This window comes from Anthonomus grandis, chromosome 9 (assembly GCF_022605725.1).
Source record: "Anthonomus grandis grandis chromosome 9, icAntGran1.3, whole genome shotgun sequence".
Taxonomy (NCBI): Eukaryota; Metazoa; Arthropoda; class Insecta; order Coleoptera; family Curculionidae; genus Anthonomus; species Anthonomus grandis.
The window spans coordinates 4,822,553-4,844,713 of record NC_065554.1 but is presented as its reverse complement, the minus strand read 5'-3'; the positions used below and the strand labels follow the sequence as shown (position 1 = coordinate 4,844,713).

General features: G+C 32.7%; 1 protein-coding gene across 2 annotated transcripts in view; it reads left to right on the top strand.

Moving 5' to 3' along the window:
* LOC126740126 (nephrin) overlaps nt 1-22,161 on the top strand; it is a 357,279-nt gene that overhangs the window by 293,490 nt on the left and 41,628 nt on the right. For both annotated transcript variants that reach the window (XM_050446042.1, XM_050446043.1), the window contains exons 6-12: nt 12,270-12,495; nt 12,582-12,694; nt 12,810-12,996; nt 13,056-13,192; nt 13,253-13,406; nt 13,513-13,815; nt 13,904-14,194. In XM_050446042.1, the coding sequence (XP_050301999.1) occupies nt 12,270-12,495; nt 12,582-12,694; nt 12,810-12,996; nt 13,056-13,192; nt 13,253-13,406; nt 13,513-13,815; nt 13,904-14,194 (1,411 nt within the window). The remainder of the gene's footprint in view (nt 1-12,269; nt 12,496-12,581; nt 12,695-12,809; nt 12,997-13,055; nt 13,193-13,252; nt 13,407-13,512; nt 13,816-13,903; nt 14,195-22,161) is intronic.

The following is a 22,161-nucleotide window of genomic DNA, read 5'->3' as shown; positions in this document are numbered from 1 at the left end:
GCAAACCCATTCTCTACATATCGGTTCCATGCACGACTCACGACACTTTGGGAAACATTAAGCCGGTTAGCAACTTCTTCTTGAGTTAGGCCCTCCTGTAGCCAACGTACTAATTGCTCGAGTTGCACTGTTTCTAACCATCGTAAAACCATTATTTTTAAGAAAGAGATTTATTGGTAACAATGAGAATGATATAGTCTCTACAAGCACTTTTATGTGACTAAATTGTTAGGATTTTGAAACCGAATTCTTTAAAAGAGATAAGAATGTATGAAAAAAAGGAAAAAACGACAAAAAATATTTGCTATCAACAGGATTTACTCATAGCATAAAACGCAACTTAATGAATTTTATTTTTTTAGGCAAATTTCGGTAATTTATAAAATATCCAGTTCGATTGTTGAGCAGTTTATATTGCTGAAAATATTTGCTTACAATATATACAATAAACATTAATTTTATATCCGTATGCAATTTAATAGATAACTTTATGCGACATACAATAATGTATCACTCGATGGAGATTCATATTTAACATATCAAAGTGAGGTTAGCTGGAGATGAAAAGGTGATGACAGAACTCAAAATAATGGGAAAATACACTTTCCCTATATCTCTGAGCTACGTTTAATTTTTTTAATGCTTTTAAGAGTGATACATTTTAAAATGAACGCACCATAAGTCACAATTGACAAATAAAAATGCGAGTAAAATCAAGATCTTTATTGCAAGCTTAGTTATAAGGTTTAACCAGGATTTTATTACTTAAATCTTTTTTTGTGGATAATACACACATAGTTTGCTTATTATAACTTAACACTATATATTTGCATAATTTAAATGGATATGATATCTTGTTCTTTAAAATTATTTTAAAGAATAAGACATGAAATCGTTATAACTAAGTAATATACTTTCCTTTAAAAAATAATATTTCCAATAATTATTATTTTATATTAATCTATTTATAAACGAATAGTAAGTTCCATAAAAGATTTATTGAAACTAAATTATTGAGATTTTAGCATTAGTAAGATTAAAGTCGAAATGTGAATATATGATCGAGTAAAAATATTATAAATTCAAATTGGTTTCTTTTTAATTTTAAATTTTCCTTAATAGTAAGAGTTTAAACCAATTATATGGTTACAATAAGCACATATGTATAGAGTGTCCCACTTAAGATAAATACAAGCATACATATCTTGGTTATTTGTTGAGCGAACTTTTTCATTTTTTAAAGGAAGGTATGAAAAAGAAGGGTTTTATATTTTTAAAGGAAAGAGTAAACTATCTTTAAGATACTATTTATTTCAAATCTCTTGTATTATTTTGAATCCTTCTGATCCAAGATACTTAATTTCTGATTTTGATAAATATTGATACAAGGTGTGTTATTATAAGTACATGCTTACGACGCCACTCGATAAATAATTGGTTTATATCAACATAATAATCGATTTATGTTTTCAGATAGCTTTCTTAGTTTTTAATTCTTGTATTGTTCGTGGATGGGTTAAACTTTATTCTTGATAGAACCCTACAGAAAAAAAAACTAGACCTAAGAGGCCATGCTACAAAAAGGACTATTACGACCTTGTGAATATACAAACTCTCTCTTTCTATAAGCAAATCATGAACAGCCTCTCCAAATTTATTTTGCGAAAAAAGCAAAAATCTCGCATCATTTAAAGTCGTATTGAAAAAGACAGGTTGAATAATACAGTCTTTTAAAATACCACACCACACATTTAATTTCTCAGAATATTGATTTTTGCAATTAATTACCCAGTGAGAATTCTCTTGACTCCAATTTTCAATATTCTGAGATAATACCGTCCCGTTGGTAGAAAATATAATCTCATTAGTAAATAATATTTTGCAAATAGACTTTGGTCTTTGTAAGTAGCTAAAAATATAAAATGCAATAGAGATCAACTGGTGTTAGTGCTCAGTTGGTGCCTAGTACCACAATATTTGCCAGATTTAAGGAATTGTTAAGTTTCTCTAATTCGAATCATTGATATTTATTACACCAAAGTTCTGTGCATTGTATTTATTTTGTTTTCGAGTATATTTCCCGACTACTACTCGACTTAAAATAACTAGAATTTTTAATTCTATTAATAAATCTCAAAGTACCGAAACTAATGTAACATATTTTGAAACAAAGGACATATTTTGGATCAATTAACGAGGGATTTTGAAAATTATTCTAGTGCCCAAGATATCATAGAAAATAGTGTTGTAGATGCTGACGAGTCAGCTTATTTTTTTAAAGTAAATTCAAATGAAGGGATTCAATTGAAAGCAGTGTGATTCAAAAGATTGAAAGTGGTTTGAAAAAGGTTGAGCAGTGTGAAAGTGAAGCAGTGTAAGGAATTTTTTATGTAAGAATAAAATAAAATAATTTTCTAAATTTGTTCACGATGCTTTATACCCTGCACGGTTAAACAGTACTCCATTCTTCCCTAATCATCACCTAGTTGTAAAGTGTGCAAAAATCTTGCTGTAATGGGTTTATTTCATTCTGTTAATAATTTCTTTGCTGTCTTACTTTATTCTACCACCGAACCCCATTGATTAAACATTTCATTTACTTTATACACCGCGATTTACGATATTAAGTGATCAGAATTGAATAGATCTTAAATTTTTCCGACAGTTTCGCGCACCTACTCACCGCACTATTTCTACTTCTGCTAAACTTAAACGCATATTACTTTTTTATATTGCATACATTTTATTATTATTGGCATTTAACTTATATATTATACATATTAACTTATAGAAGGAATTTTGCTAGATGGCGTCTATGCTACGCCTGTAAGAGTAAGAAGGTGGCTTATTGAAATTTTTAAAGATAAATGGATTAGCCGCAATACTCTTTTTGGAGCATGCCACCCCCCCCCTAGATATCCAGACACAGTTTGCTTAAGAAATAGGAAATTATATGAAAAATACATGAGAAATTATGGTGGTTTGGTCAAAGATATTGATTTTTATTTTTTTTATCCAGTGGCGTCGTTAGTATGTAATTAAAAAATAATAATAAAAACAAAATGTCTTATTTTAATGACACATCCTAAGTCTATATTTAACAAAATTAGAACGTAATTTTGCTAAATATAGACTTAGGATGTGATTAAGGAGAAAAATATAGAATTAGATCTTGGTTAAGGAGAATTTAATATAATTTAACAAATTTAAAATAAATATTATCCAAGAGATAGTTTACTCTCGAAGCAAAAATTATGAGACTCGTATACGTTTTCTCTCGTAATCTCTATGAGGTATCGCATTTCTACCCTGGGGCAAAATGTGCGCCTTAAAGTTACTAGCCCTTTACTCAAGTTATCAAAAAAAAAATTATTTAGTTACTTTTAATAATTTCAAGTCTTTAATATTTTAAAGCGAATTCACCTATATTCAATATATCCATATTCAGATACACAATAAGAATATATCAGCAATAGTATACAGGGTGTTTCAGAACTATGAAATCAAACTTCTAGGGGTTGTTCAGTGCAACAGTAGAATCCATTTGAGTATAGGAACCCATGTCCGGAAATGTGTCACTACGCCACTACGGCCCTAAGACGCGTTTAAATTTAGAAAAAATATTAATTACCTAAATAGGATCTGATGCATTTATTTTTACCTTTTGTATATGATACCATCACAACAATTGTTCAAAATGTCTTCCTCCAACCTCAATACACTGATTTAAACGCCGCACATGATTTCGGCGGACTACACTAAAAATTTGATTCTCGTTTTAAATGATTTCAAATGCTACTGTTATTTGTCGAATTAAGTCTAGCTCTGATTCTACTGGAGTTTTGTAGACTAAAAACTTTACATGTCCCCACAAGAAAAAATCGAGCGACGTTAAATCGGGTGACCTAAGAGGCCAAGAAACTGCTCCATCTCTGGCAATCCAATGGTGCCCAAACCGCTGAGCCAAATACTAGCGTACTTTTACAGCAAAGTGAACCGGCGCTTCATCATGCTGAAACCACATTTGCTGTCTAACATTTAGTGGAATATTTTCAAGGAGTTCTGGGAGAACTTCCTCCAAGAAACGCAGATAAATAGGTCCTGTTAACCGTTCCGGTAGAAGATATGGACCAATTAAATATGCAATTAACAATGCCTGCCCATACGTTGACATACCAACGATTCTGATGTTTTCTTGGAAAAATTGCATGAGGATTTTCTTCGTCACAAACATGGCTATTCCTACTATTAAAAATAACGTCTCTTGTGAAAGAGGCTTCATCGGTCCACAAAACGTATCGTAAAAAATTTGGTTGTGCAATGATCTGATCCAGAAGCCATCGACAAAATTGAAGGATGATAATCGGCTGCAGTCATATCTTGAACTTTCTGGAAGTGGTAAGGATGGAGTTGTTGCTCGTGTAGTACCCGCCAGACAAAAGCGTTACTCGTATTCATATTCTTAGCGACATCACGTGTGCTATTTGATGGTTCATCGGCAACTCGCTGAAGCACCTCTTCTTCAAATTCGACCGTTCTTACGGTTCGAGCAACACCAGTATCATGCATCTTGGTCTTAAACATGGCTGTCTGAGCGAGCCGCCGATGAACCGTAATAAACTGCTTGTATCCAGGATGCTGTCATTCGGGATAACGTTCATGATACAACCGCAATGCTGCTCGTGCATTGCAGTTTGTTGCTCCGTATGCCAAATGCATATCCGCCAATTCTTGATTGGTAAAGTTTTCCATTAGCAATAAATGTTTAAAAATTGTAAGCTATAAAATTTTTAAACATGACATTGAGAATTGACATTGATAAGCGTTATTTTTACACAATTGTTGTTATGGTATCATGTACAAACGGTAAAAATAAATGCAGCAGATCCTATTTAGGTAATTAATGTTTTTTATAAATTTTAACGCGTCTTAGGGGCCGTAGTGGCGTATTGACGCATTTCTGGACATGGGTTCCTATACTCAAACGGATTCTTCTGTTGCACTGAACAAGCCCCAGAAGTTTGATCCCATAGTTCTGAAACACCCTCTATAGTAATCATATAATAATGAATAATCAAAAAGACCAAAAATAAAAAAATTATTATAACATTCACAAAATTTTATTTAAGATTACTAGTTTTAATTAAAAACCTTTACAGGATAGATTAAATACTTAAAGGCTTCGCTTTTGCACATAGTTTAACCGCTTTTAATACGTGACCAGTAATTTAATTTTATCTTACGCTATACCTGCTCAATATGAAAATATTCTTTTTATATACGCGTGCTTGTGAAAAATCTCTAAATCGTCTTTTGTACTAAACGAAAAATAGAGTCCGATTCCAAACTAAATATCCAAATATTGGATTAAATAAAAGCGCTGCTATGTAAACCTATTCGCACATCTCATATCGAAACGCACGATCTCTATCAATAATAGCATAATGCTGTCAAATCTAATATCTAATCAAGCATTATTATTATACTCTGGGTCGTATTTAAAGCAGCGTAGTTTTGGTTATCAAAAAATAATATCCCGCATGATATCTAATTTAAAAGGTTATAGATCAAAGATAATAGTGAAAAAGCATGCCTGGGGCACGGTAACTGCAGTCCGATGAAGGGTAACAAATAACTTTGTCCCACAGGAGTAGGGATTGTAAGTGGAGGCCGTAAAAACGGGTTAAATTAGCAGTAGTATTATTTTGCTTAACAAAGATAGACTACAGCAACTTTAAGCTATATTTAAATTAATCTTTTACTATGATGTGATATAATTGATGGTTAGAGGTTATGATATAAATTTGCCTTTGATTTATTCTTACGTAGTTGCAAAACCATCGTAAGTGATTCATTGAAAAAATTTCTACTACTAATTTTTGAATTATTATTAAAACAAGAAACAAATCTGACAGATGAGTGTTACATACATCACACTCCAACCTACGAAAAAACCACAACGTCGAGATTAAAGAAAGAAAAATGAATACACTTTTTTTTCTCCTACGATTTCCTCACTTTTATTACTATGTTTCTTAGAACCATTTAAAATATACATACTTTTACATGAGGAAAATTGGAAAATTTTAAATTAATTTTTAATTGTTGAATAGAAAATGAGAGGCCAGACATTTTGTAATATGTATTTATAATATTCAAGTGAAAAATTAAATACTTGACAAGTGAGACTTCTTGATTGAAATTGATTTTATTGAACTGAATTTGATTTTATTAAAGACTAAAGATTGACAATACAAAAACATAATAGTAATAAATAAAATCAGATTTTCTTACCAGAAACCTGGAATTGCTTGCTGTAAATCAATTAAAAATTGAAATTTTGAAATTTTGTCCTACAGGCCAATGTTGCCATTAAATATAGTACTGCATAACTAAAGAAATTTTAGCGAAAATGTTTAAAAATATCCCATAGCGCCTTTAAGAGTTGTTGTTTTCCCTCACGGTCCTATAGACCGAGTCGGCGCAAACAAATCTCCACTTCGATTTGGGACGCCCGACGCTCGGTCCGATACCGCGGTCCATCCTGACTTGTTTGTATTTTTTATTGTTCATGGATTAGTTTGTTTGCCCGCTCCGTTCACTGTGCATGTTGTTGTGTAATATTTACCAGTTTATATTGTGTTTTGTTTTATTCGGAACAATAATGTCTTATAAAAGAAAGAGATCACTAACTAATGCTGAGTTAGAGGCTATAGCTACAAATATTGACTTTTCTGCTGAAGAATCAGATTTTAATTCAGGTAAAATTGTTTTTTTTTCATATTTTAGAGTTACTAGAACAGGTTTTTGCAGATCATTCGATAAATGATCCTGATTTTGACAGTAATGCTTGTACTTCCGATTCTGAATCTGAAGAAGAAATTTGCGTCGATTCTTTGAAAGCAAACCTGCGTCCAATCGGAAGTTTGCCGTCATCCATCCACGCTGAACTAGAGACTGGGGCTCAGGCATTAAGTTTTTAACCCACGACACACACGACTAGAGCGTTACAATCAACATCTTCCGCTGAATTAGAAATGATGGAGTGGGATATCAATTAGATGCCGAATCCCTAACGCAATACGACGTATCCATGCCTGATAAGATTGGTGATGATATATGGACATTGCCAATGGGGAACCATCCCAATCGTGTCAGGTTTGCTGAGAATGAAGGTGTAATTTCTGAATGTGCTGCCTTGATGCCTCAATCAAATCCAGAAGACTTTTATTTCTCACTGATCGATGACGATTTTTTCGCATATGTAGCGGATGAAACATATTTGTATGCGACCCAAACAATATGTACAAGAAATGATACATCCAGGCAATCACGATTACATGACTGGACGCCAACAGATAAGTTTGAAATAAAACGATTCTTTGGTCTTGTTTCCTACATGGGTATTGTGAAAATGCCAAATATTTCATGTTACTGGAGCAAAGAAAAAATGTTCAAAATTGTAATGCCCACAGAATGCATGAGCCGTAATCGTTTTGAACTTCTTCTCCGTATGGTTCATTTTTCAAACAATAAAGATAACAGTAATAACGATCGGTTACATAAAGTACAACCAGTATTAAACAAGATATAGAAAAATATTCATAGTTTATACAACCCTTCAGAATCTGTTTGTATAGATGAATCTTTAATTCCATTTAGAGGAAGACTTGTAATTAAGTAGTATATAAAAAATAAGCGCTACCAAATCAAATTGTTCAAGTTATGTAGCAATGGCGGTTTCACATACAGCATGCAAATATATGCAGGGAAAAATTTGGAACTAACCAAAACTACACCTACAAATGTGGTAATGAACCTATGTCAGCCAATTGTAAAATGCGGCCGAACTGTTGTCACCGACAACTGGTACACTAATGTGGAGCTGGCTTCTAAACTATTAGAGAAGCAAACACACCTTCTAGGTATACTCAGAAAAAACCATAAGGGTTTACCTAAGGAAGTCGTTGACAAAAAACTAAAGATTGGTGAACACGTCATTAGAGAAAATGCACAAGGCATATCTGTTCTAAAATGGCGTGACAAGCGCGATGTCCTTTTATTGTCCACAAAACATTCAGACTCCATAGTACTCACGCAAAATCGCATGGGCAATTTCAAACATAAGCCACAAATGGTTGTAGAATACAATGCTGGAAAATCTGCCATTGACTTGTCTGGTCAAATGACCACTGAGGAAATCGTTGAAGTGGTACCGCAAATTAGCGTTTGAAATAATTTTGAATACTGCTTTAGTAAACGCTTAGATAACATACAAACAGGTGACGAAAGAAAATATGCCAATTGTTGACTTTCGCAAACGGATAACCTACAAGTTATGTGAATCCTTTCCTCATAATAATGTTGAACCTGACACACAAAGAATCCGAAAACGACATGAAATTGGAACTCTTTCGTACAACAAGAGGGGACCATCTACCAAATGTTACGCAAAGGTAAAGTCAGAAAGTGGATGAAAGCTCGCAAGAAACCTAAAAAAAGTGAGAACCTATTGCCAATCTTGTCCTAATGAACCAAATTTATGTTTAGAATGCTTTTAACGTAATTCACAGGATTTAGTCAGTCTTTAATCTGTTGTACAATTTTTCTTTAACGCTTTCGAATTTTTAGAGATTATGATTTTTTTCAGTTTTGATGTTTTTCCATTTTGATCTTTTTAACTTGTTCCTTCTTTATCCAAAATATATATTTGTTGACCACTATTTAAGTGATTTTATTATGCCATTTTTTACGAAATATGCCAATAAAATAAATTGTATATAAAAGAAAACATAAGTTAATATTCAAATATATTTATTAGACAAAAAAAAAATATAAATTCAAAACTGGTATGTGCGAACCTTTCCCACAGGCCAGCTCGGTCTATTTTCATGCCTACCTCCATAAGAGAAAAGACCGGCGGCGCTTGAGAGCGTTTGAACGAGCTCGGTCTTATAGATCGAGCTGGCCTATGCATGTTACGCATGTATCTTGGTCTATAAGACTAATTTTTGTTAGTTGGAACACTTTTTTTCTCGGTATTATAGACCGTGGTGGCAGTGAAAAACAAAACAAATAGCAAACTCAACCCACGCTTGCATTTATTGAAATGAAAAACAAACTCAAATGGTATGAGAAATGATGTTCTATCAGTCAATGTCAGCAACTGTCTGTCAGCTCCCTGTCAATTTTGCCAAGCAAGATGGCCGACATACGATTCCGATTTTCACCATACAAGCTTCATACATGTGCTTTTATTTCTAAAGGGGGATGTTATGTGATTGCGACTGAATTTCCGAAAACCGAGCTAGTCACCCTCATTATTGGCGTCACGGTAACCAGTGCCGTTCGGATTCAGTGGCGCTCTTAAAATCGTTCGTCTTTATGGATCACCCTGCATATAAATATCTCGGTTGGTGCTGAAAGCCTTTGTTAGCGATAAATAGGTTGTTTTCAGTGCAAGAGACGCTTTCTTCTATTTCTTTTCGGAGGGCATATAAACTGACAGTTTCTCTCATATCATTATCTTCTTTAGTAGCACCAATCTTAGCATTAAAATCACCCAGGACTATCGAGATGTCTCTATTTGATAGTTTTCTAGTGTCTCTTCTAATTTATAACATAACGCATTCATTTCTTATACACTTTTACACACCACTATATAAACTATCCCAAATAAAATAAAAAATACATGTCTTTGTATACAGTGTGTCCAAGATCAGGATGTCTATCATGGGGATCTCAGCAGGAGATACGAGGTTGATTAAATTTGAGAAGAGTTGTGCCTAAAGCCTAACAATACGCCTTTTATAAAGTTCTAAAATTTTGAGTAGTTCTGGAGATATTCGAGAAAAACCGAAATTTGCCGATTTCGTTTTTATTTTTTTCTGGCATTATTTAAAAAGATATGGAAAAACAAAAGACACTTTCTCATAGCCACTTTTTAGGCTCTAAAAAATAACATTGCGAGATTTTTCTTACGACGTTTCGTTTCGAAGAAACCATCATCAACTTAATTTTTTTATATGGCGCGTAAAAAAAGTACACCCTGTATAAAATAGCATATTGTATTACCATTATAACGATGTATGACACAATATGTTCCTACAATATTTAAATGTTAAAAATTGGATTTTTAGTAAATTCCGATGGTTTTGATGTAGTAGGCGATGAAATGAAGACGCTGAGTTTGGTGTAGTAGGCTGCTATTACTCCTATTTTGAAATACTAAATAAAAATTACGTCATTGACAACTTAAAAACTTTATTCATATACCGTCACGTAATTATTTTAAAGAATTAAACACATTAGTAAATTAAAAAACTACCTACTATAAACCCAAAAATACTAATTTAAATCATAGTAATAAATGTTCAAACAAATTACCATTATTCTCAAAACACAGATAACATCTTTTAACAGTCGAGTTTAAAACACTTCTTAACATATCAGGTGTAATGCTCTCAAATGCTTCAAGAACTATTCTCCTCAGCTGATCCTCAGATTCAAAAACACGACTGTAAACATAATTTTTGTAATAGCCCCAAAGAAAAAAGTCAAGCGGAGTTATGTCTGAGGAACGAGGAGGCCACGGAACTGTTGAATGTGTTCCTATCCATTTTTCCGGAAATCTGTTCTATAGATACTCTCGCACGATTAGGGAATTGTGTGCGGGCGCACCATCCTGCTGAAACCAACAGTTTCTAACCTTGGCAAGTGGTAAGTTGTCCAAGGATTCTTCCAATAAATTGCGATACCGCTCCGAGGTGAGGAAATTGTTGTAAATAAAGGGGTCTATTAAATCTGTTCCGAAAATGCCAACTCACATATTAAAACCGAAACGGTGCTGATGTCTAGACATTCGGTGTATTCGGGGATTATCTCTTGACCAATAATGGGTGTTCTTCCGGTTAAAAATTCTATTATTTGTAACCATGCTCTCGTCGGACCAGATAATCCTATGGGGAAATGTTTCATCCTCTTGACACTTCCTGGTGTAGCATTTACAAAATGTTCTGCGCCTTTCTTCATCACCAGGTCTGAGGCCTTGACAGATTCTGAATTTAAACGGGTGGTATTAATGTTTTTTCAAAATGAAATGGGCAGTAGATTTTGGTATTCCAGTGGTATTTTCAATTTTTCTAACAGATATTTCCGGATTTTCAGTTACAGCTAATACCACATTATTTTCTTTTTCTTGATTGCAGGGCTTATTTCTTGACAATACTGGCTTCTTAAACGCAACATACTGCTTAAGATTGAAAACCAATCGTCCGTAGATTTTTGTACTAGGTTGTTTCCGGTCTCGATAGTTATTTAAATACATACGACCAGCTTCAACGGCATTGCTGTAGCATAAAATATAACATTTCAACAAATCAAACTTTTTCTCAGGTAAAAAAGCGTCCTCCATTTTGTACCAAAAAAAACTAGCAACAAGACGCAAAAACAGAGTTCAAAAACACAATGTCAACTAAATTTATCAAATAATTAAAACTATTTACTTCGCTTAAGATAAAAAGAATAAAAAATAATGGTTATAATAAAAACTACTTTGACATTTAATTTTTATTTAATGTTGACATTTTCTCAACGTCATTATTTTACAGCCTACTACATCAAAACTATCGGAATTTAATAAAAAATCATTTTTTATAATTTAAATATTGTAGAAACATATTGTGTCACAGATCGTTGTAATCGCAAAAAAATATGCTATTTTATACAGGGTGTACCTTTTTTACGCGCCATATAAAACAATTAAGTTGATGATGGTTTCTTCGAAACGAAACGTAGTACGAAAAATCTCGCAATGTTATTTTTTAGAGCTTAAAAAGTGGTTGTAAGAAAGTGTATTTTGTTTTTCCATATCTTTTTAAATAACACCAGAAAAAAATATACCGAAATCGGCAAATTTGGGTTTGTCTCGAATGTCTCCGGAACTACTCAAAATTTTAAAACTTTCTAAATGGCGTATTGTTAGGTTCTCAAATGGGCAACTTTTCTCTAATTTAATCAACCTCGTATCTCCTACACCTGCCGAGATCCCCATGATAGACATCCTCATCTTGGACACACTGTATATGCCTCTTTTTATTATTTATTTTATTATTGTCAAGAGAATTAACAAATTATGATAATTACAAAGATATCATTCTCGATCTCAAAAAAATGCCTTTTTTTGTTTTTTACTGTTTATTAAAATTTTCAACATAGTTTTAAGTTATTTTTTTTTAAATAATTTCAGAAATTACACGTCTTATTTACAGGTCGAATTAGTATGCAGAAGTCGTGGAGGTAATCCCCCAGCTCAACTAATTTGGTATAAAAATGGCGAACAAATCAGAATGGCTTATAGAACCGCTGGGAGAGTATCTGAAAATGTGTACACCTTTACCGCTGATGCTAGCGACAACAAAGCTAGGTATAAGTGTGAGGCTAGCAACATTATGTCTAAGAACCCATTAAAAGCTGAAATTGATATGACTGTATTATGTAAGTTGCATAAATAAATTATTATTTAGTGTTTAATTTTTTCTATCTAAATGATTATGTAGTAGCATATTTATTTAAATTTTTAGTCTCTCCTGCTCATGTGACCATATCTGGACCTACAGAAGCCAGAGTTGGAGACCCTGTGCCTTTAACTTGTACCACCGCTAATTCAAATCCTCCGGCAGAAATTAAGTGGATGGTAAATTATTTGTACAATAATTTTATAATATTTAGGTTACTTCTGTTGACTTGTTTCTTAAATTTAAATATTTTTTTTTACATATATGTTATTATATATTTATTTTTTATACTAGGTTGCAGGCAGACAAGTTAGAAATGTAACTTCAAGAACAATAGTTTCTCCAGAAGGCGGTTGGATTACTACCTCAAATATAACTGCTATAGTTGAACCTAATAGAAGAAGCCTTGTTGTAATTTGCCACGGACTGAATATGCAATTAACTGAAAATGTCGTTTCTACTCATACTATAAATGTTTTATGTAAGAGCCAAATTAGTCTAGGAATAAATTAATATATTCATTTTTATTTTTTACTTTAGACCCTCCAAGTCAGCCGTTTATACACGGGTATACAGAAGGTACCCACGTGCCAGCAGGTACTGTTCAAAAGATATCATGTACTTCTTCAGGTGGAAATCCTTTAGCCACTCTAACATGGTATAAAAATGATAAAAAGGTACTTATTTCTACACTTATAATTAAGCTCTTATAACTTGTTTAACTGTTTTTTTCTCAGATTCACTCTGCAGTAAAATCCACAGATAAGTCAGTAACAGCGGAAATAACCATTTTAACAAACGTCACTGACAATGAAGCTCGATACCGATGTGAAGCTGCTAACTCAGCTACAGAAATACCCTTATTTGAAACTATTACGTTAAGCGTATATTGTAAGTACATTTTTCTCACTCTTTTCATTTTCTTTTAACTAATTTGTGTTCATAAAAACAATTAATTATATTGTAAAGATAATGATTTAAATTAAAATTATTTTAGTTGCCCCAGAAACAGTTAGAATACGCCAAGTTCCAGAAGGCTTAAAGCCTAACGAGGAGGCCACCCTTATATGCGATTCTAGCTCTAGCAACCCTCCTGCCAAATTATCCTGGTGGAAAGAGGGCATCCCCGTCCAAGGATTGACAAATTACTCGAAACCAGGACTTCATGGTGGTACCGTGTCCACAATAGAGCTTAAAGTAAACGTAACTGAAGATATGAATGGAATCCAGTACGCTTGTCAGGCTCAAAACGAAGCGTTACAACGAAGTGCTCATGATTCAATTACCTTACAAGTTTTATGTAAGTAATTTAAAAAAAAAATTTGTAAAATCAAGATCCTAAGTATTTTTCGTATGGAGCAGAAATGAACCAAAAATTATATTTTCAGATAAACCGGTATTTGATAAAAACAACGAAGACGCAATAACTGGAATAGAAAATGAGCCATTAATAATAAACCTCAAAGCAGACGGAAATCCGGACAATATCGCTTACACGTGGACAAAAGACGGTCTGCCAATTACACAGGCTTCGAATGGGAATGGAGCAGAACGAATCGTTTCGGAAGGGCCGATATTAAATATAACAAAATTATCAAGACATGACGCGGGCACTTATTACTGTGAAGCCATAAATTCTCAGGGGACCTCTTTAACATCAGTTAATGTTACAGTACAATGTAAGCAAGTTTGTGTTTTACTTTTATTTTTTACATTTTTTTTTGTAGTAATTTTAGTATTTTGTTTATTGTGTGTTAACCACAACTATGTGGTTCAAAAGTCTTCTTCAAAGGATTCAAGACAGTCTGAAATAATTAAAGTCTTCTTCGTTTATAAACTTCTTTTTAATTAGGAATTGCAATAGATTTATCTACCGTTTTAAAATTTAAAGTGTATGGTTTATCTCTCACCTTAAGTTTTCTTATCCGATTCTTCCGTATATTGATATTCTCTATCTTTCTCCCTTTCTGCTTGCATTTTCATATGATATCTAAAAGAGATACTTTGCTAAAAACAAATTGACTGTATTCATTGGCTTTGTCCCAACAAATTTAGTTTACCTTTCTTTTTTTATTTGGTTGAATATCTTTATAGCTTATCTAAGTTATTAAGTAAAGTAGTAGAATCTATAGTTTTATTGAACGCTATAGGCGGTATTCTTTAATAAGTTTTCGTCTAGTTGTAGTTCTTTGTGGTTCTCTTATGCCCAAGTAAAATGGCAATATGAAATTTATTTTTCGGCTTAAAGGACTATTTAATTAGCTCGTTAGTCTTTTAATAAAAATGGTGACTTAAAGCATATTATATTTTTGCATCTCAGTTTTTAAACAGACGTTAGAGTTTATTAGTTGTAAACTTGGTAAGAGTTTACGAAATTATAAACTACTATAAGAAAATTTCTTTGTACAAGGTGTAACATAAGTGATGACTAAATAAATAATTTTTTAAGTAAAAAAGTTCATATAGACATATGTCTAGAGACGCTTCGTTTTCGGGATACAGAGTGTTAAAACTTTTTTAATAAAACAACGGAACTTTTTTGTCCCTTAAATTTTCTACATAAATTGCTTCGTTTAGAAAAAATAATTAAAAAGCATATCATCAGTACGTCTCTGGCCTCCATAAAAAAATAAAATGCTTGAAAATTGTTCCTATTTAGAATAATGTATATAAATGTACGAAAAAGAGCTTTGATAAGAAAACTCCGTTAAAATGTTTTTACATTAACATTTACGAAGTACTGTTAGGTACTGTTTGTGTAGGAATTCTTGGAGATCATCTTATCGGACCGCATTTTCCCCCTCCTCGGCTGAATAGTGACACTAACAGACAATTGAAGACCTTAGAGCAACAAGGATCTAAGCCACAAAACGTTAGTTTTGAGAAAATCAATTTTTAAAACATTTTTTAAATCCTGATATCGGATTAATTATGTTAAATAAAAAAGACCTTTAGTTTAAAAAATAACATTATGTTTATTAGCGTATGAAATAAAGAAGGTTCACATAGACCTTTGAATTTTTGCAAAAAAAATAAAAATATGAAGAAAAGGTGGCTTGTACCCTTTTTCCTAAAAAAAAAATCACGAAATTTGTTTAAAATCGTATTTTTTTAAGTAAAATTTATTTTTATTATTTTTTTTTAACGAAATTATTTATTTATATTAAATTAAACTATATGTTATTTTATTGTGAACATTTTGAATTTAATAGACTACAAAAAAAAATTATTTTAATAAAAATTTATTGGTAGCAATGTTTGGAAAAAAAAGTTCTAACAAGCGTAGTCGCAAAAAAAAACATTAAAAATGTTTTTGTTAAATACATTAAAAAACTTAATCGTCGTCACTAAGATTGGAAAATTCGTCAATTTGTTCCACTTCATATTCCAAAGTACGTAGTTCTTGTCGTTGTGCCTCTGGTGTGGCACCGACTTCATTATAAAATTCCATGTATACTGGGGGAATGTAAGGTAAAAGCTCAATCAGATTTTGTATTTTTTTCGGATTTAATGGAACAGGTCCGTTGTATTTTTGTTTTAAATCATTTAGATTTATTAATACTGCGTTTCTTTGACCCCTTTTTCCAATATTGCAAATTTTAAACTCTTCATTGAAGCAGTGGCTTATTAGCATTTCATTGTGATTTCTTTTATTAAATTTTGCATAACATATTTTGCTAAAGTTTTTCTTTTTCATCGGTTAAAGTCTTTTTTGTAATCTGAGCTTGTAGTTCCTTAAAAGACAAAATATCTCTTTGCTTTATTTCCACCACTTTAAAAGGGTTAGTTCTTTTGCAGTTTTGAACAGCACTATACCAATCGGCCGGAACATAGGCACACTTCATGTAATGCCTTGTGCACTTCTCAATAATTGCAACTACTGTAATGTGATGTGTATTTAGGGATAGAATTAATGTAATTTTTAACCGATTGATAAGCTTCCAAACTTGCTTTGTTTCGCCTATAAGAATAAGTGCCTCTTTTGTCAGAAGGAGTTGAACAACCGTCTGCGATTTGTTTAGAGAGAAGTTGTATCCTTTTTTTAGAATTTTGGAAACCATGAATTCCAATAAATTCTTCTTTGCAAATTTTTACGTCAATCCCATTAACTTTAACAAAATAATGTATGTTATATTTGGACATACTTCCTTTTTACACTTCTTCTTATATGTTCTCTTTTTGGGCACAGATTTCATTAACGAAAATAGGTAAATATTTTGCTTATTATAGTTGGCGACAATCATTTTTGCACGTACATGGTTTTTCAATTTCCCGAGCCTTTCTTTCTTGTCCTCGCGAGGACTTGTAGCTGTGACCTACGTTTCCTTTAATTTTTCTTTTATTTTTTTGTCTTCTATCTACTTTTTTCTGTCTCCATCTTGAGGGAGTATTCTTCTCCGGAGTAGGTAAAGGTCCTCTTGCAGTGCTATGATTCTCATCATATGCTTTAGTTGGATGTTCTGTTATTTTAGAAACAGTTGTAACCCTTGCCATGCCTCCATTGGTTTCCTAAAACAAGAAGATAATAACGCTGATATTTTTTGTACAATAACGATACAAGCCGCAAGTACTTAAATTTTTTGACATAAAAGAAACTAGGCGCAGAACATGTCAATTAAAAATATTATATTAAAAATTTTTGACAAAAGAGAACTATTTTAAAATCGTTAAAATGAAAAGAAAACCTATAAATACGACTATAAGTTTGCAAATTTTATGCCACATTTTTTTGTTTAAGAAGGGTACAAGCCACAAATATTTTGAACTTACCATTACAAAGTCATCAGATGAAGAACTGCTTTCGTCCTGACTTTCTACATAATCTTTATCTTTAACACTGTCGTCGGAACCGAAATCTTCAAAAGATTCTTCATTGAAATTCCGCTTCATCACAATTTTGTTGCTGTCGACCATATTGTTTTTACGGCGGCTTGTCACCTCGCGGCTGTTGGTGCCAAAACTGACTGAAGTAAAAAAACTGACATTTGTTACAGAATATACAAGGCTAAATAAGAGTGTGGCGCCATCTATTAGGAATGACCTTAAACTCTTAACTTGTTATGGATAATACAGTAATCTACATTAGAGAAATGCGAAAGTCGCCATTTGGTATATTATGTGGCTTATATCCTTGATGCCCCAAGGTCTTCAATTTCTAGAAGAAACATTGCCAAATCTGTTAGAGGAAGTACCACTGGCAACAAGAAATACAATGTGGTTTATGCACGACGGTCAGGGAGGACCTTAGCTATGGCCAGCACAATCCCCTGATCCGAATTGTCTGGACTATTTTTTTTGGAGATATCTGAAATCGCTTGTTTATGCGATGCCAGTTTTGAACTAGTTGTTAAGATGATTTAAGAAATAGAATTTTAGATTCTTATTATGTCATATACAATAATCCAGGAATATGCCAACGTGTGCGTCAACTGATAGGAAGAAGACAATTTCTAGAAGATCCATGCTTGACCAGTGTCAAGCTAATGCTAGCTTCAGAGGGCCTACCTACTAACATACACTCCCTCCGACGCTTGTATATCCGTTTCCACGACGTCTATGGAATTGGTGCAGCCGAAGTAGAAGAAGACCTCTCCGCTTTTAGATCCTTCTTTTCTTTAGAAAAAATTTTAAGGCTTCAAAACATACGAGAAAATCAATCTAATTATTTTTCCACTGGTTCCTCATCTAGGAACAAAAATTTTTAAATAACGTGACGCGACCAGAGGATCAAGCACCCTTTGATAAATCGGATGATAGCAAGCTTAGCGTATTTCTTCTTAACATTCAGTCCTTAAGACACAAAAATAATGAATTATTTCTTTTATTAGAAGAGCTAAATTTTCCAGAAATAGTTGCTATAACCGAACACTGGCTAAACACTGATGAACCTGTGTTTGTTCAAAATTACACTACAATAGCAAGATTTAATAGAACTAATTGATCTCATGGGGGCACTATGATTATGTCTATAAACAACGATTTTTCACCGGTAACTAAGTTTGATAACTTTTTATCAGAAAAAGTATTTGAATTTTCCATAGTTTACCATAATACATACGACCTCTATATTATTTTTGTATATAGAACACCTGACGCCGACTTACAGACTTTCCTTCAAAAACTACTAAGCTTGCTAGAATCCTTGCCCTTAAAAGGTAAATTAATTTTGTGTGGCGACCTTAATATTGATTTTTCCAGTGTGTGTGCTGCTCAAGAATCTCTTCACTCTATTTTCGTCTCAATAGGTATAGTAATGCATATTAACTTTCCTACCAGAATAACTAGAAATAGTTCTAGTACCATCGACTATGTCGTGTCATCTTTTGCTCCTGAACTCTTAGATTGTACGGTTTTTAATTCCCGATTTTCTGATCATGAAGCTGCACTAACTAAATTTTCCATAAATTCTAAAGGCAAAAACACGTTACGTAAATTAGGCCGTATTTTTGGCGAAAATAATTGCTTACAATTCAAGAACTTATGCCAAACGGATGATTGGGATTTTCTTTCTGACGATATAGATAGTGAATTTTCTAGTTTTATAAAGTCTTTATCAAGTATTGCAGATAAGTCGTTTCCTTTTAGACCTATCAAAATTAAACATCATAAGCCATGGACCACTAAAGGCTTACGTGTTTCTGCAAAAAACCTGCGCTCATTATCACATCTGAAAAAATTTACAGACAGCGTATTTTTTCATAACTATGTCAAGCTTTATAGAAAATAGTACCATAAGGCTATAAAAGCTGCAAAAGATATTTATTATAATAAAAGGATGATCGAATCAAGTAATTTTGCCAAAGAAACATGATCTATTGTAAATGAATTAAGAAATAACACTTCTTCATCTAGCACTATCCCTACTTCACCTGAGGACCTTAATCGCTACTTTGTTAATGTAGCTAAAAATCTAATGGCTACCATAATACCTTCTCACGATCCTCGTTCATATCTTCCAAATGAAAATGTACACAGCTTCTTTTTTACCCCCATTGTATCAACAGAGCTTCAAACTACAATTAATGAAATAAAAAACAAATCATCATCTGGTACAGATGGGCTCACTCTCAAAATGTTTTCCAATCTGCCAAATTGCACCTTAATCCATCTAACAAACTTAATTAACAAGTCATTCCAAAATGGTGTCTTTCCTACCTGCCTTAAGACTGCAATAATTATTCCTTTGCATAAGGGAGGAGATAAACAACAAGCTTCAAACTATCGCCCAATCGCACTCCTTCCCACTTTATCAAAGATCATTGAACGATTGGTTAAAAAAAGGCTCTTATCGTTTCTGTTTAAATATAAAATTCTTACTCCTCGCTAATTTGGATTCTTGAGTAACAAGTGCACAAATGATGTTATGTTTTCTCTCTTTAATAGTATTTACACCAGTATAAATAATAATCATTCAACAGCAACAATTTTTTGAGATTTCTCCAAGGCTTTTGATTGTGTAAACCATAACATTTTAATTGACAAATTGAATCACTATGGGTTCAGAGGAACGCCGCTTGAGTGGTTTAAATCGTATCTCAGTTACAGAAATCAGCTTGTAAAGGTTGATACGACAAAGTCTTCTTGCAAACCAATAGAATGTGGGGTACCTCAAGGTTCAGTCCTGGGCCCTATTTTGTTTCTGATTTTTGTAAATGACATGGCCAATCTTAACATCAGTGGCAAAATCTATCTTTTTGCTGACGATACTAGCTTTACATGGAGCAATCCGGATGCTAGGGCACTACATGCTACTATTTCTAATGACTTAATTACCATTAAATCGTGGTGCGATTCTAATCTTCTGTGCCTAAATGTCTCAAAAACTAAAGTCTTATCATATAAAACTACTATTCAACCCTTTGTACTTAACAACACCAGTTTGGACGTTATTGAATCTGTGAAGTTCTTGGAACTTAATGTTGACTACTCCCTAAAATGGGACTTGCATATTGATGCCTTATATAAAAAATTAAGTTCAGCATGTTTTGCCTTAAGATCAGTTTCCAGGGAATTAAGTTTTCAAACATCAAGAACAGTTTATTATGCCCTTTTTGAGTCATATCTACGTTACGCCCTTCCATTCTGGGGCACATGCGGTGTGACTCAATTTGAGCGCATCTTTAAACTCCAAAAGAGAGCAGTTCGGTATCTGCTTGGACTTAATAGCAGAGCTTACTGTCAAGAAATCTTTAAAAAATACAAGACCTCTTTATTCATATTGGAATCTATTTGCTTAGTACGCAAACATAAGTCAGAAATGCCAAGTAGGCCGTCTCACAATTATTCACTTCGCAACGCAGTGCATGATCTTTATCTGCAAACCCCTCGGTCCGAGTTAGTAAAAAGCTCTATTCTATACAGAGCCAAAATGATGCATAAACATTTGTCTTTGGAAATTAAATCAATTACTTCTTTTCCTCGATTTCATAATGCTTTGAAGGCATACTTTCTGGAAAAAGCCTTGTACGCAGTGGAGGATTTTTTCTAGGATAACTTTTTGGGTATCACACACACACTGGCTCTTTTTATGTCTTAAAATAGAGAATATATTAGTTTTTTTTTCTTTAGTAAATGAATTGCACTTTCATTTTGTATTTAATTAATTTACTGTTATTGATTATTGTGTTTATATTATTGACATTTTATACATCATGATGTATATTGACCAGGTACATTGTTTTTTTACAGTTTTGCATGTATTTATTTTGTTTGTATATTTTATTTTTATTTTGTATGTTTTGTTTTGTTTTTATATGTTTTTTGTTATTAGCTTTGTCTACAAAATTTTGTAATTTTTTGACAATAAAGCATATGATTGATTGATTGATTGTATTGACATCCGTGGGTGGTTCTCATTTCGAGCATTTGATTTAGTAAAAACTTGATGATATTTAAAACTCGTAAAAATTAAGTTTTTGTTGTTTTTCACAAAAATTAGGCGACATACAAATAAGGCAAAGAATTTCTCAAGTTATTAACAAACTGTAAAAATTCGGTAAACGTATTTTTTAGATAATAATGAAAAACACTCTGGATCATCTCGGAAACGAAGCGTCTGCGGAAATATGTTTATATGAACTTTTTTGATTAAAAAATTACAAGAAATCATCCCTTAAAATTAAAGTCATCACTTATGTTATTCCTTGTATAGTCGTTTTCTTGTGTCTTCATAAAACACAAAACTATCAGGGCTGCTTTAAAAAAAGTGGTTTTTTGTGTTTTTTTTTACCCTTGAAGCGTACGGGACCCGGGAGTTGATAGGGGTGCTGGATATGGTAAATTAACTATAAAATAGAGTACAACGTCATCTGTGCTACATACATAAATACCGAAAGCAGCTACAGAGAGTTTTTGAACAAAATAAAGGTCAAAAAACCCTAAAAACCTAAATTTTCTGCACATTTTTTCAAAACATACCATGCAAAACTGCATAAGAAATTAAACTTGTCTTCTTGTTTACTGCTTATTCACTAACCTAGAGCGATGTTGCCATGATGACATATAAATAAGCAAAATACTAACAATTATTTTTATATGGGAGAAAAGGGTTGGAGAAGGGTTGAAGCTAGTCATCACTGAGACAGGGCTCGTATATCGATATTATTTTTTTTAATAATTTAAAAGAGAACTAACCCATACATGGCCC